The sequence below is a fragment of the Leptomonas pyrrhocoris genome (assembly GCF_001293395.1).
Source record: "Leptomonas pyrrhocoris isolate H10 chromosome Unknown, whole genome shotgun sequence".
Classification (NCBI taxonomy): Eukaryota; Euglenozoa; class Kinetoplastea; order Trypanosomatida; family Trypanosomatidae; genus Leptomonas; species Leptomonas pyrrhocoris.
Window position 1 is genome coordinate 2,288,383 of NW_015438357.1, and position 13,095 is coordinate 2,301,477.

The following is a 13,095-nucleotide window of genomic DNA, read 5'->3' on the forward strand; positions in this document are numbered from 1 at the left end:
GACTCCAATAAGAAGCGATCGTCGCCTTTCCGTATCCTCGGGTTTCTGTTTTGAGTGCTCTTCCTCGATATCATTTCCTTTCTTCAGTTGGTTTTCTTTTTTTTTTCACTAGTTCGAGGTCTTGTTGAAAAACTATCGATATCGTGTGTGAGAGCTGTTTTCATGGGTACCTGACTTCAAAGACACACACACACACAAGCACCCAAACGAACATATCTAAAAAAAACCTTCGCATTAATTCTACTAGAAGAATCAAAAGAAGAAGAACAAAACGTACCTCTCCGGACGCTTCGTGATTCATCGCTTTCGCAACTTTACTGGATCGAAGCGAGACATCGTAACGGTTGTCGATTTTGCGATGGTAACATGCAAATGAACGTGATACGTTATGTGTTTCTCATCTTGTGCTGTTTGGATAAGCCTAGTTGAATCCATATATCCTTCGGAGCTGGAAGCGCGCGGAGTCTTCTCAATATTCTGTTGCTTTTTTCTATTTTAATTGTTTTGTTTTTTAACCGAAGGTTTTGTCCATGGTGGAAAAACAAAAAGGATTAAAAACGATGAACAAACCGTTTGCCGTGTTCCCGTGTCTTTCTGGGTGTCGTTTTCTTTACGAACTGCCTCATCACGCCGGCATTCACATAACGCCAAACGTACCTGTTATCCCTCTTCATATATATTGATGTCTGCAGAGCACACCAAACAGAAAAACGCCACCCAGGCGAGAGGGGAAATGCCAGATTCCACAAAGCAAACGGGCCATCAGGAAGAACACGGAAACTATTGAACAACTCATCTATGAATAGAGTCCCTTGGTACTTCACAGGTAACGCTTTTATTTTCTCATCTTTCTTTCCTCCGGCGTCCGCCTGAGGAAGATGCGCCTCTACGTGTTGTTGTGCTGCCGTCTTTCAGCGGCGGAGAGACTCAACACGACGGGTCGGTAGTGGGTCCTTTACTCTTATTTTTCTCCTCCGTTCCTTCTTCTCGATCGCCGTGCTCAAAACCGCTGCGTTGCCGTCATGCCCCTTTCAACTGCACACAGAGTTAACAAGAAGCCCCTTTTCTGTGAGTGCTCTCAACACAAGCGTAACTAAAACAGCTCCCAAAGGTCGGTGATTCATCGAAGCGATACCAAAAACGCGGAGATTAACATCGTTCTTTGGCAGACCTTTTTTTCTCTTCTTTTGCCGACGCCTTCGCAACTCCGTCACCCCAAAGCGCTCTTCCTCACGAGACCATGGCGAACCCCCAACCGGAAAAGACCTCCGACAGCGGAGAGTTCGGGTCGAAGGAGCACAGCAAGGAACGCGCGACGGATGACGCGTCGGTGGACTCGCGGCCGGAGGACATCCACCCCGGTACGTGGAAGCTCTTCAAGGCATGTCCTATCCTGCAAGATATCCCCGTCCTGGGTCTCGTTCTCAAGGCCTACAGCCCTCACCTCGTGATTGCCGTCTTTGTGGAACGGCTGTGCGTGAAAGGTGTTGCGCACGGCTTCATGCGACTCTCCGTTCAGCCCATGTTGACGAATCGCTATGGATTATCGGGTGCCCCGTACCAACGCCTCTCTTCCCTCTACGAACTTGGATGGTCAGTGAATTCCTTCTTCACGGCGATCGCCGACACGTTTGCCCTATTCGGCTACACGAAGCGGTGGTACTCTCTCTTCTGCGCTATCGGTTGTGGTGTTTTTGCGCTGCTCTACGCACTGCTGCCTGCGAAGGAATCCAGCGCGAAGGCAGCCGCCGGTTTCATGTTTTTGACCGCGCTGTTTTTGGCAAACGTGGACACTTTCGCGCAGGCCATCTACAGTCGTCGCATCCGTGTCAGCCCTGAGCGCGGCCCCGCTCTTGTCAGTTGGGGTTGGGGAGCTGCGAAGTTGGGTGCCATGATCGCTGCTGCCGTGCAAGGTCCGCTGTCCGATCACAACGTCACGCAGGTTGGTGTTTACATCGTTGCGGGGATCCTGTTCAGCCTCTCCTTCCTTTTCATCTTCAACGTTTTCGATGAGAAGCCGAACCGTGTTGCTCGCCTCCAAGACGCCAGGGCGGACTACATCATCAAGAAGCGCGAGGAGCGTGAGGCGCAGCAGCTGGAGGAGCATGCCAAGAAGCCGACCGCGCCGAAGGAGCCAGCCTTCACGGAGGGCAGGGAGGCCTCGCTTGCACCCTATGTGTTGAAAAATGAAGAGGAAGACGACCTGGAGGGCTTCGTGGAGCCGGAGGTGGACAGTGTTCTGTGGGGGGTCATCGAGATAAACAAGGAGGTCGTGACCCGCAACTGGCTCATCATCATCTACTGCTGCCTGAACACGGCTGCCGTGGTCGCAACGGCCGTCGTGACGATTCTCGGCACTCGTTGGGATATGATGTGGGCGTGCGTGGCGATGACCATTGCCGTGTGCGGCTTTGGCTTCTTCATGCTCCCGCTGATTGTCGCCAAGGCCGGTACCTTCATCTACCTGTTCAACATTTTTTACCTCCAGCTTCCCGGCGTGCTGAACACCTTTTACGTCGCCAAGCCCAAGTGCTTGCCCGATGGTCCGCACTTCAACTTCACCTTCTACAACCTCATGAACGGCATCATCGGCAACGTGTGCAGTATTATCGGCATCTCCATCTTTGCCCACTGCTGCCAGAACTTGAGCTACCGCGCCATCATGGGATCGTCGGCCATCATAATTCCCCTCATTTCAATGTTCGACCTGATCATTGTGGAGCGGTGGAATATGTACATCGGCATCCCTGACCACGCCATGTACATCTTTGGTGATGCGATCATCTTTGAACTGGTAGATATGCTGGTTCGCATGCCAACTTTCTTGCTGATGTCTCGCGTGGCGCCCCGCGGCTCGGAGGCGATGGTGCTGGCACTGCTGGGTGGCATTGCACACCTTGGCAAATCCACGTCCTCTGCTATCGGCTACCTGTTGCTGGAGACGATCTGGCCGATCAAGACGAAGGGCAACTGCGACTACCACAACGCGCCGTGGCTGGTGATCGCCGGTCACATCGGAGCGCCTCTTCTGATTCTGCCGCTGGCCTTTTTGCTGCTGCCTTCTTCGCGTGTGTCCGCCACGCTGGATGAGAACGGCGATGAGGTGGAGGAGGTGAAGGTGTCGCGCAGCGACGACGACACGAGCGAGGGCTCCAGCATCTTCCGCACTTCCTCCCACTCGAGCCACTCTTCGCACTCGTCTTCACACTCGTCGTCGCACTCGTCGTCGCACGTGTCCGCTGGTGACCCGTTCGTGGGCCGCCGCGAGCACAATGCGATGTAGTGCGTGCGTGCACTCGATTCTCCACGGTGGTTCACTCACCGACAACGAAAGCGGATAAGCAGCTGGGCCGTTTCGGACAGCGTTGTCTCCTCATAACAATCTCGAACGGTTTCTTTCTTTCCTTTTAAGTTTCTTCTCAATCCCTTTTTTTTTGCTCGGTTTCAAGCTCGTTCACAAAAAATCTGTTACGGAAAGACAGCTTACTGTGCTGTTATTCCATTCCCATTAGTTGTGGGTCTCAAGCTATGTCTTCTCTCTCTTTATTAATTAAAGCCAAAAGATGAACTTTTTCTGTGAGTCTTTTAATGCAGACCTTTTTCATCGGTTTTTTTTACACTTTTCCTTTGCCGTTCCTCTGATAGCTACGCAGCTAATTATATAATGGTACAAGCAAAACCAAGAACGACAACGAAAGGACCATTGCACTAGCAGTTGAGGTAAAGTATTGCAAGTTTTCTTTAGAAGCAGTTCCTTTTTGGTTGTGTTTTCTTTTCTGGTCTAACAAACAACGAAAGACTGCCTATATGTTTTTAAAAGAATGCCGTCTTCCAATTGTTGTTGCTTTTCTATTTTCTCCCCTCCTCAGCGGAAGAAGAGATCACTTTTCCCATCCACTTCTTTGTTCTCTGTTTGTTCGTTACGTTTGTAATGAACTTTCTTTTTTTTTCCCTGTCTTCGCGTCCCTCGTTCTTCTCGCAGCTCCGCGAGTGTAAGATTCCGTCTCTCCGCACGTATTTCGTGTTTGCTGATTTCACCCATTCAGTGAAGCGTTTTTTCCCTTTCACGTCTCATTTTTTCCTTGTCTGTTTTTTTGGCCAGTTTTCCCCGTAATTATTTTCCGAGCCTTCTGCGACGTTGGCAAATTAGGAGTTGAAGGAGCTCACGGTGGTTTTGAGGTGGAAACACCGGTTTCACACGTTTCCAGGCGTTCTCGAAAGACGACGATGTGGGATGTACCCGTGTAGCTCTTTTTCTCCATCATCACTATTGCCTCCTAGCCTGCTGCAGTAAGCCATCACGCGAAAGATCGTGTTTGCTGCTCCTGGCACAACGCCTGGAAACGCAGAGGTGCTCCTACTTCTCTATGAAGGTGTTTTCACCTTTGTCTTGACGTACCGCTTCTACAACGCGAAAAAAATAATTCAACTTTTCTTCTTTCAATGGTTTCTTATCTACATACGTATTCAAGACGCGATTCAATCAACGAAAGAGTGTATTAAAACGCACTAGGAGTGACCAGTTTACTCTCACGCGTGCAGTCTTTTTCGCTCCCTCTGTCTCCGTCACCACCCAACTCCCCTATTTGCTTCTTCGAACAAACTGATGGGTATATTCTACTGGTAATGCTATTATGTTTTTTTTTTTAACGTGAATTCACGATGGAATGCTAGGAATCGATGTCCCGTTAGTCCGAACACGTACAGTAATGGGTTCACTGGCATGTAAGTGCGACACAATCGTTTACTCCAGATTTTGATAGTCAAGACAGCAACACTCGCAGCAGAACCTTTTTTTCCCATGCTTCTCCGTTTTTCTGATTTCCGCTTCGCCTCAATTTTTTTTTGGTTATTTGTTTCCTATCTTTATTTCTTCGTTCTGTTTTTAAGGGAATATGAAACGTTTCTTTCTTTGGTCAGCTACGCAACGTGGGAGGCTCGAACTTCATTGCGTTATCCACACACACACAGATAAAGAAGAGTTGTGAAGGAAGAGCGATACCACTATGTCAACGGCTGTAAAAAATATTTCTCCTTCTATTTTGACGGGTTTCCTATCACCTGGTGTTTCATGAAACACTACACGTCCCTAAGGAGAAGAAGCAGAGTCATCTGTGACGCTACTTTGGTCACTGCGCCAGTGAAAGACGATGCCTCGCTTTGCGCCTTTGGTGTTTTGAAGTGAAGCATCAACGCCAGAAAAGGGAAGAGAAGGTTTTTTCTTTTTCCGTGTCCCCCACTGCTCGACAACTCGATCAAGAGGGGACTAATGAGCTCAACGGAAGACCTCGCAGCAGAGTTCAAAACGTTGTGCTCAACCGTTAAGTTTTTGTTGTTGTGGCTGTGTGTTGCTGTGCGTCTTTTCACTGCGAAACTGTCGCCTTCTTTCTCGCGTTCTTTGTGCCCTTCCTGTGTGAGCCTTCGTATGGATGTGTAAAGCACTGGTCCGCTGCTGACTCCTCGTCTCTCTATCTTATTCTCCTATTACTCGGTGTCGCTCCCCCTCCTCCTTTTGCGCTCCCTCTCTTGTGCTACTGCACTCACGCAGTTCACCAACACACTTTTGCTATCTAATCCCATTCGCACACATCCGCACCACGCATGGCGTCGAGCACCCCAGCGGAGCGAGGCTGGTCGCACTGCACACAGTTCACGGTGAGCAGCTCTCGCCAGAGTGAGTCGTATTTGATCCAAACCTTCGCGCCGTGCCAGACGCCACCGGAGGGCGGATTCCCGGCGCTTTTCTGCCTCGATGGCAACGCCCTCTTCCACAGCGCGTGTGACATTGCAGCGCTGATCGCGAACCCGCGCAGACTTCACCCCGACATGCGGCCGGTGCTGATCGTCGCCATCGGCTACCCCGATAACAGCACCTTCCACGAGACGCAGCGCGCCCGTGACTTCACGCCGGTGCCGACGGCAGCGCAGCGGAAAGCCTCTCCGTTTGAATTTGGTCGCGCGTCGGACTTCTTCGACTTCATCGAGCGCGACCTCAAGCCTCAAGTGCAGCAGCGCTTCCCAGTGGACGCACAGCAGCAGTCCCTCTTTGGGCACTCGCTGGGCGGGCTCTTCGTGATGCACACCTATCTGCAGCACCCGCACAGCTTCTGCAAGTTCGTCGCGGCGAGCCCGTCGGTGTGGTACAACGACTTCGAGCTGGTGGCGCTGCAGCGTGCGTGGGCTGAGACTCTGGGGAACAAGGGGGCCGAGCCGAAGGCTGCGCCGTTGATGGTGACGTTCGGGTCGTTGGAGAACAGCGGACCGAGCCGGCGTTCCGCGGCGGAGACACAGTGCTTCCGCGAGGAGTTCCTGAGCACGTTGACGAAGCTGAGTGCGTCGCACCCGGTGTGGGTGTACAGCCATCCGGCGGAGCATCACATAACGAACCTGTTTGCGAGTCTGCCGAAAGCGATCGTGTTCGCTTCCTGTCAGTCCGCGGAGGCGTGCAAAACTCTGTTGGACGACAAGGCGGTTCCGTGAGGCAGTCTCGCCGTCAGTTGTCGTGCTGGCGCGTGGTCGGCGCGTTACGGTTTTAAAGAACGGCACGCCTTCGCTTCTCCTATGACATGGAGTCTCAACCTTTTTCTTTCTTTTCATCAACTGGTAAAATGAGAGGGAGAGTAACTCTACTTCTTAGATAACTGGCAACGCAACACCTTTATGTGTGTCTGTGTGAAAGCGTGTTTTCTTCTTTGCTTCTCTTCTTCTCTTGTTATCGTTATGAGTTTCACTGGTCTACCGCACGGCAATGCGTCATCGCGGCAAACCCGCACAGAGCGACTCTTTTGATGTACACCCACTTACCGTGAAAGAGATGGAACTCGAGTATTTATAGCTGCGTTGGGTAAAACGGAAAAGACCCGCAGTTGCTGCATCATGCCTGCAAACGGTCCTTCTGTTCTTACTTCTCATTATATTTCAAACAATAATATCAACAAGCTGACGATGTGGCGGTTTAATTACACATCGTCGTTCTCATGACCTCGCATCACCGTGTCTCGATTCGCATTTGCTGCCATCGCGCGTTGACGCTTTTTACGCCCGACTCGCCATGGGTCCCATCGGTTCGTCTGTGCTCTGGCGAGCAGCTCGGCTGCTACCGCTTCTTTCCGTTGCTTCTTCAGCATCCGTAGTTGTCGTTTTTTTTTTGGCTATTTGTCTTCGACAATCTCGTACTGGCGATGCATCCTCAACGACTTCCTCGTGTCACCGCTTTCACCGTGACCGGTGCTTTCTACGTACCATCATCTACGTTCTCGTTCTGGATAGTTGGGGCGCTTTGAGTTAACTAATTTACTTTCCTGCAATACTGCATATACAAATTCCATTGCTTTTTTTCCTTTCTTTTTTGTTTAATAGCAATAAAATCTCTGTGACAGCGCAGTGGTTGCGATAAACTCTTCAAGCTAAAAAAAAAACATCAACTCCCTCCTCTTTCTTCGGTCGAAGTGCCATCATTGTGACGCTGAAGAGTCGTTCTCTGCCCTTGTTTTTCCCTTTGTCTTGGCTCTGCAGGTCCTCTACACGATGCCTCTCTAATCGAAGGGCAACAAACAGGAAGCCGCGGCGGACGACAAGATCGACTTCCTCGAGTTGAAGTCAAACGGCGAGGTCGAGACGCAGACGGGTGTGCATCCACTCTCGCAGAAGCTGTTCAACCACATGCCGTTCCTGGAGGATGTGCCCGTCCTGGGTCTCGTTCTCAAGGCCTACAGCCCCCGCCTTGTTGTCTCGATTGGTCTTGAGCGTGTCTTCGCGAAGGGTCTCGCACACGGCTTCATGCGCTTCTCCATTCAACCGATGTTGACGCGCCGCTACGGTCTGTCGGGTGCCATGTATCAGCGCCTGTCGACTCTGTACGCGCTGGGCTGGTCAGTGAATTCCTTCACGGCGATCGCCGACACGTTTGCCCTCTTCGGCTACACGAAGCGGTGGTACTGCGTGGTGTGCACCCTTGGCTGCGGCGTCTTCGGCCTGCTCTACGGCCTGCTGCCTGCGAAGGAATCCAGCGCGAAGCCGGCTGCTGCGTTCATGTTTTTGACCGCGCTGTTTTTGGCAAACGTGGACACCTTCGCATCGGCCATCTACAGTCGGCGCATCCGTCGCAACCCCGCGAGTGGTGCGGCCCTGGTGAGCTGGGCGTGGGGCTGCGCCTTGTTCGGCGCCATGCTCGCTGCCGCCGTGCAGGGCTCGTTGACTGATCACAACGTCACACAGGTTGGTATTTACATCGCCGCGGGTCTCCTCTTCTTCCTCAGTACGCTGTTCATCTTTAACGTGTTTGGTGAGCAGCCAAACCGCGTTGCTCGCGTGGAGGACGCGAAGGCCGACTACATCATCAAGAGGCGCGAGGAGCGAGCGCCCGGGCAGAAGCAGCACGACGCCGATCTTGACTTCGACGACAAGAAAGAGCTCGTGAAGGCGGTGCCGGAGGGGGAAGACGAGGAAGACTTGGCGGGCTTCGTGGAGCCGGAGGTGGACAGTGTGCTGTGGGGGGTCATCGAGATAAACAAGGAGGTCGTGACCCGCAACTGGCTCATCATCATCTACTGCTGCCTGAACACGGCTGCCGTGGTCGCAACGGCCGTCGTGACGATTCTCGGCACTCGTTGGGATATGATGTGGGCGTGCGTGGCGATGACCATTGCCGTGTGCGGCTTTGGCTTCTTCATGCTCCCGCTGATTGTCGCCAAGGCCGGTACCTTCATCTACCTGTTCAACATTTTTTACCTCCAGCTTCCCGGCGTGCTGAACACCTTTTACGTCGCCAAGCCCAAGTGCTTGCCCGATGGTCCGCACTTCAACTTCACCTTCTACAACCTCATGAACGGCATCATCGGCAACGTGTGCAGTATTATCGGCATCTCCATCTTTGCCCACTGCTGCCAGAACTTGAGCTACCGCGCCATCATGGGATCGTCGGCCATCATAATTCCCCTCATTTCAATGTTCGACCTGATCATTGTGGAGCGGTGGAATATGTACATCGGCATCCCTGACCACGCCACGTACATCCTGGGCGAAGGCGTCATCTACTCCACAATGAACATGCTTATTTCGATGCCGGCAATGCTGTTGATGTCTCGCGTGGCGCCCCGCGGCTCCGAGTCGATGGTGCTGGCGCTACTGAGTGCCGTTGCTCGCGTGGGTTCGTCGACCTCGTCTTCCCTGGGCTACCTGCTGATGGAGACGATCTGGCCCGTGGTGACGAGAGGCCAGTGCGACTACGACAACGCGCCGTGGCTGCTGATCGCCGGCCACATTGTGCTTCCTCTGTTCATTGTGCCGCTGGCCTTTTTGCTGCTGCCCGCCTCTCGCATCTGCGCCACGTTGGACGAGAACGGCGATGAGGTTGAGGAGGTCATTTTTCCTGACGCCGACATGGACGTACAGCACGCGGAGGCGGACACAGCTGCCTCTCCCACGCGTGCCGAGTGGAACGGGACGGAGCAGCGCTCGCGTGTCTCAGTCGACGATCGGCCGCACAAGTCCGGTCGCGTGGAGTGAACCGTGGCAGAAGCTTGTGGTGCGGATCTGTGTCACACCACAAAATCTTCTTCCTTTCAGCACCGTTGTACGCGTTTTATCTAGATGAAAAGCCTTCTCTCCTCTTTTTTGATTTCTCTCGACGGCGTATGGTCGAATAAACTACAACTGAAATTACCGATCAACTCAGGAAGATGGCGTATGTGTGTGCTGTGCCGCATGTGGATGGCGAGGAGTCGGCCTGACATTGCTGCAGCTCTATCTGGAATTCAATTCAACTCTGCTTCCTCTCTGTCTATTAACGAGACGTGTTGTTTTATTTTTCTCTTGTTTTTTTCTTTGAGTTTACAATTAACAAATCGGCTGTTACAAATCGTTTTTTTTTTCATTGTCAAATTTTCAATCGAAGGAAAAAAGTGTTCTCGACGGACGCGACGCCAAAAAAAGGTCTTTTGCGCTTTCCTGTGGTGCATGGCGCAACAGAAATACTCGTTGGACACGCGTTCGCTAAAAAGCTTGTAGTAATGGTTGCTTGAAGCAAATTGCTTTAAGGGATTGGTAACGTTAAAGTGCGCTGTGTGAGTAGCGCTCGTGGATACTTCTCCCTTTTAACGTAAAGGAAAAGGAGAGGAGGAAACCCCAAAAAAAATGACCCATTCAACGCTGTTACAGAGCTGTATGCGGCTGTCTTCTCTCAAGTTTCCAAATCAAAATTACTAGTGAGCTCTACGACCTTTATTAACGGCTTGGAGACCGTGAGTGAATTTATAAATTAAATGTATTGCTTTGTTTTTTAAAGGAGGAATACGTGTAGCTGCCTGATCCGAAAGTAAAGCAGGCGAGCTTACTTAACTCCTTCATCAGTTCTACTTGGATCAGCGTTCTTTTCTTTTCCCTCAAAAAAAATGAGTTATTATTATCATTTGTGTTTCTTTGTATCCCAACCACTGGTGTTCTACGAATATGTCGACCGAGCGTCTCTTCAATTAAGCCCTTTCTTTTTTTTAAAAACCCTCTGGTTGATGTCATTCACTTGAACACAACTTCCTGTAGATGTGGAACAACAAACGGGCGTTCAACAGCTGTCGTTTCGACCTGCTGTTGTAACCTATTTACCGTTTTTCGTTCCTCTTCTTCTTTGTGTGTGCGTATTTTGCCTCTGTTTTACGAAACACCCACATGGCGTTGAGTACATATCAGAAGCTGTTTACGCTATTTTTTATTACTGCCTTTTCTTTTCATCTTTTTATTTTCGTGCTTGGCCTTCACATATATATATCGTCTTGAAATCCCAATTGAATCTCTGCAGTAGCAATACGTGTTATGTCTCTTCTGTTTTCGCTCTCTCCATAAAGTGCCACGCTCTATTTGGCAGAGTGTCGGTCGAGACTTGACTTCGCATGTATTTCTGTGAACCAATCCGTGCTGCTTGCTGTTGTGTTTAAATGGGCATCTCTGACATCTCGAAAGGATTACTCGTCCTCAAGCAGATATAAATCTCCCTGGAAAAAAAAAGGGAGGGAATAACAGTGAAATGCCTGTCAGCTGTAGAGTGTCCAATCGATCGCCAATGAAACAGAATCTAATCTTTTTCTTTTTTGAGTCTCATCTTCGTTCCGTGTTAAAGCACTTTCCCCTCTTTCGAAGGAATTTTTGAAGCGCGTCTACGAAGCACAGCATCTTTGAAATAAGAAGTGATAAACAACTTTGTTTTTTCGAAGGGGGACGCGTTCTGCCCCCCGCACAGAAAAAGACGAGAGAGAGTGGGAAGCCAGAACAGCTTGAAGTCAGCAGGAGGAGTGTGTACAGATGATGGGCTGGACGATGTCCGTACGTCGTGCTGGTTTCGCGTTAGCTCTCTTCTGCCACGTGTATTGTCTCTCTTGTCTCTCACTTCCTTCTCGCGCAATACGTTTTTTTCAGGCATTGCGGTGAGTGGCTTGCCCACTGGGAGCTCGCGATGCGATGCGATCAATCAACGAAGGTCTACTCCCCAATCCCAAGTTTGCGCTACTCCCTATCTTCTTATTAAACGCAGCCACTAATTATTTTATGAGCTGTGTATCCTTTCCTTCTGTCAAGGGAGCCTTTCCACTTTGCCTGATGCGTGTGGGGGAGAATTGCTAGTGCACGCTGTGCCGGTTTCGTCTAGGCGTGCAAACCGCACCGCGTGGGGGTGCGTGTGCACTACTGCTGCTGTTCAGCGGCCAACTGACTTTGTTGACACGTGCGAAATGAGTGCCTTTCGTCTGTTTGGTTGGTTGGTTGGGTTTGTGCCCTTCTTCTTGAATTGTATCCCTCGCACTTCCCTTCCTTCCTTCTTCGTTGGTCTTTTCACTGTGCCTCCCTTTTCCAGGCGAACCACAACGACGCACCTTCTTGCGCGTTGATCGTCATCATGAGCTCCAAATACGATGTCGTCAAGCTCAAGGTGCACCTGAGCAGCGCTCACTATTACATTCTCTCCCGCTTCCTCCTCTCCAGAATGCTCATGTTCTGCCGCATCCCAGAAGACGCCGCGGTGCGCATCAGTCTGGCGGTGAAGAAGCACTTTGTGAACGGAGAGCAAACCAGCATCACGCAAGACGAACTGGAAGCCCACCTGCAATCGGCGATTACTGCCTTTGGCTTCTCCGAGGCGCACACGCGACTGTTTCCAGTTGTCACACAGTTCCACACGGAGCGCATTCCACTGGTGCTGCTCATTGCCGGCCCTGCATGCCGTGGGAAGACAACCCTCGCTCACCTCCTCAGTGCACGCCTAAACTGCAGTACGATCATCAACACGGAGGTGCTGCACGACATCAATGCCGCCATTGACGACCTTTTGTTGAAGCGGCTTCCTGTAAACGCCGTCGCAGCAACTTCGGAACTCTCAGCGTCGCACAGGGCGGAGGCGCATGTCGTGGCAGCGGTAAATGCAGAAGTGGACAAGGCGATGCGAGAGGGGAAGGTGGTCATTGTGGAGGGCGAGCGGCTGCGTCTCGCGCACTTCCGCCACTTCCTCGATCCGGCTTTCCAGATCTCAGCGGGTGCGGTCCTTCTCGGCTTTGTGCTCGACTCCCTCGACAGATCCGCCTCGACGGTCTGCGCGGAGTACAACGAGACCGCCGTGCATCTTCGGCCGGTGTACACGACGGAGTGCGTATCTGTGATGTGCGCTGCCCGGGAAGAGAACAGCACGTGCGGCGACTGCGCCGCCACGGCGCCCAGCGTCTACGTGGCTCGCTGCCGCGCTGTTGGCGACAACCTTGAACTCTCCGCCTTTCTACACAACGTGGTAGTTGAGCGGATCATGGAGGAACTGCAGCACCGTGGAAAAATGACTGCCTGCGCGGAGGCAACGGAAGGCGACGACAACGTAGGGCCTCCGTCATGACCGTCGTTCTATTCTGTTTTCCTTTGATTGGGCTCGTCTTTTCGGTTCACCGTTTTCTTTTGTGTGGGGGCGGGACAAAGAGGTCGTTTTGCGTTTCCTTCGGTGCCACTGTTGGGCATTTTTTCCTGCTTTGCCGCACAAATAGCGCTTTTCCACGAACCAGACCGTAACACGCCCATGTGCAGAGAATCAACGAGGTGCAAGCAGTAAAGCTGCTTGTCCACGCCAGC

The 13,095-nt window shown here is 51.6% G+C and overlaps 4 protein-coding genes across 5 annotated transcripts; all 4 read left to right on the forward strand.

Moving 5' to 3' along the window:
• Positions 1–1,043: 1,043 nt before the first annotated feature.
• On the forward strand, positions 1,044–3,283 carry ABB37_00756 (biopterin transporter putative (BT1); the record flags this gene model as incomplete). The annotated part of the gene is made up of 1 exon (XM_015797084.1): positions 1,044–3,283. Exon 1 carries the CDS (start codon positions 1,241–1,243, stop codon positions 3,281–3,283), a length of 2,043 nt encoding a protein of 680 aa, XP_015665092.1. The 5' UTR covers positions 1,044–1,240.
• Positions 3,284–4,888: 1,605 nt separating this feature from the next.
• On the forward strand, positions 4,889–6,480 carry ABB37_00757 (hypothetical protein; the record flags this gene model as incomplete). 2 transcript variants are annotated; one of them, XM_015797085.1, is made up of 1 exon in its annotated part: positions 4,889–6,480. In XM_015797085.1, exon 1 carries the CDS (start codon positions 5,602–5,604, stop codon positions 6,478–6,480), a length of 879 nt encoding a protein of 292 aa, XP_015665093.1. In that variant the 5' UTR covers positions 4,889–5,601. The 2 variants fall into 2 exon arrangements, with proteins under 2 accessions (XP_015665093.1, XP_015665094.1); XM_015797086.1 differs by having other exon boundaries at positions 5,547–6,480.
• Positions 6,481–7,662: 1,182 nt separating this feature from the next.
• On the forward strand, positions 7,663–9,507 carry ABB37_00758 (biopterin transporter putative (BT1); the record flags this gene model as incomplete). The annotated part of the gene is made up of 1 exon (XM_015797087.1): positions 7,663–9,507. The coding sequence occupies one exon, from the start codon at positions 7,663–7,665 to the stop codon at positions 9,505–9,507; it is 1,845 nt and encodes a 614-aa protein (XP_015665095.1).
• Positions 9,508–11,840: 2,333 nt separating this feature from the next.
• ABB37_00759 (hypothetical protein) lies at positions 11,841–12,865 on the forward strand (the record flags this gene model as incomplete). The annotated part of the gene is made up of 1 exon (XM_015797088.1): positions 11,841–12,865. Exon 1 carries the CDS (start codon positions 11,885–11,887, stop codon positions 12,863–12,865), a length of 981 nt encoding a protein of 326 aa, XP_015665096.1. The 5' UTR covers positions 11,841–11,884.
• Positions 12,866–13,095: the final 230 nt, after the last annotated feature.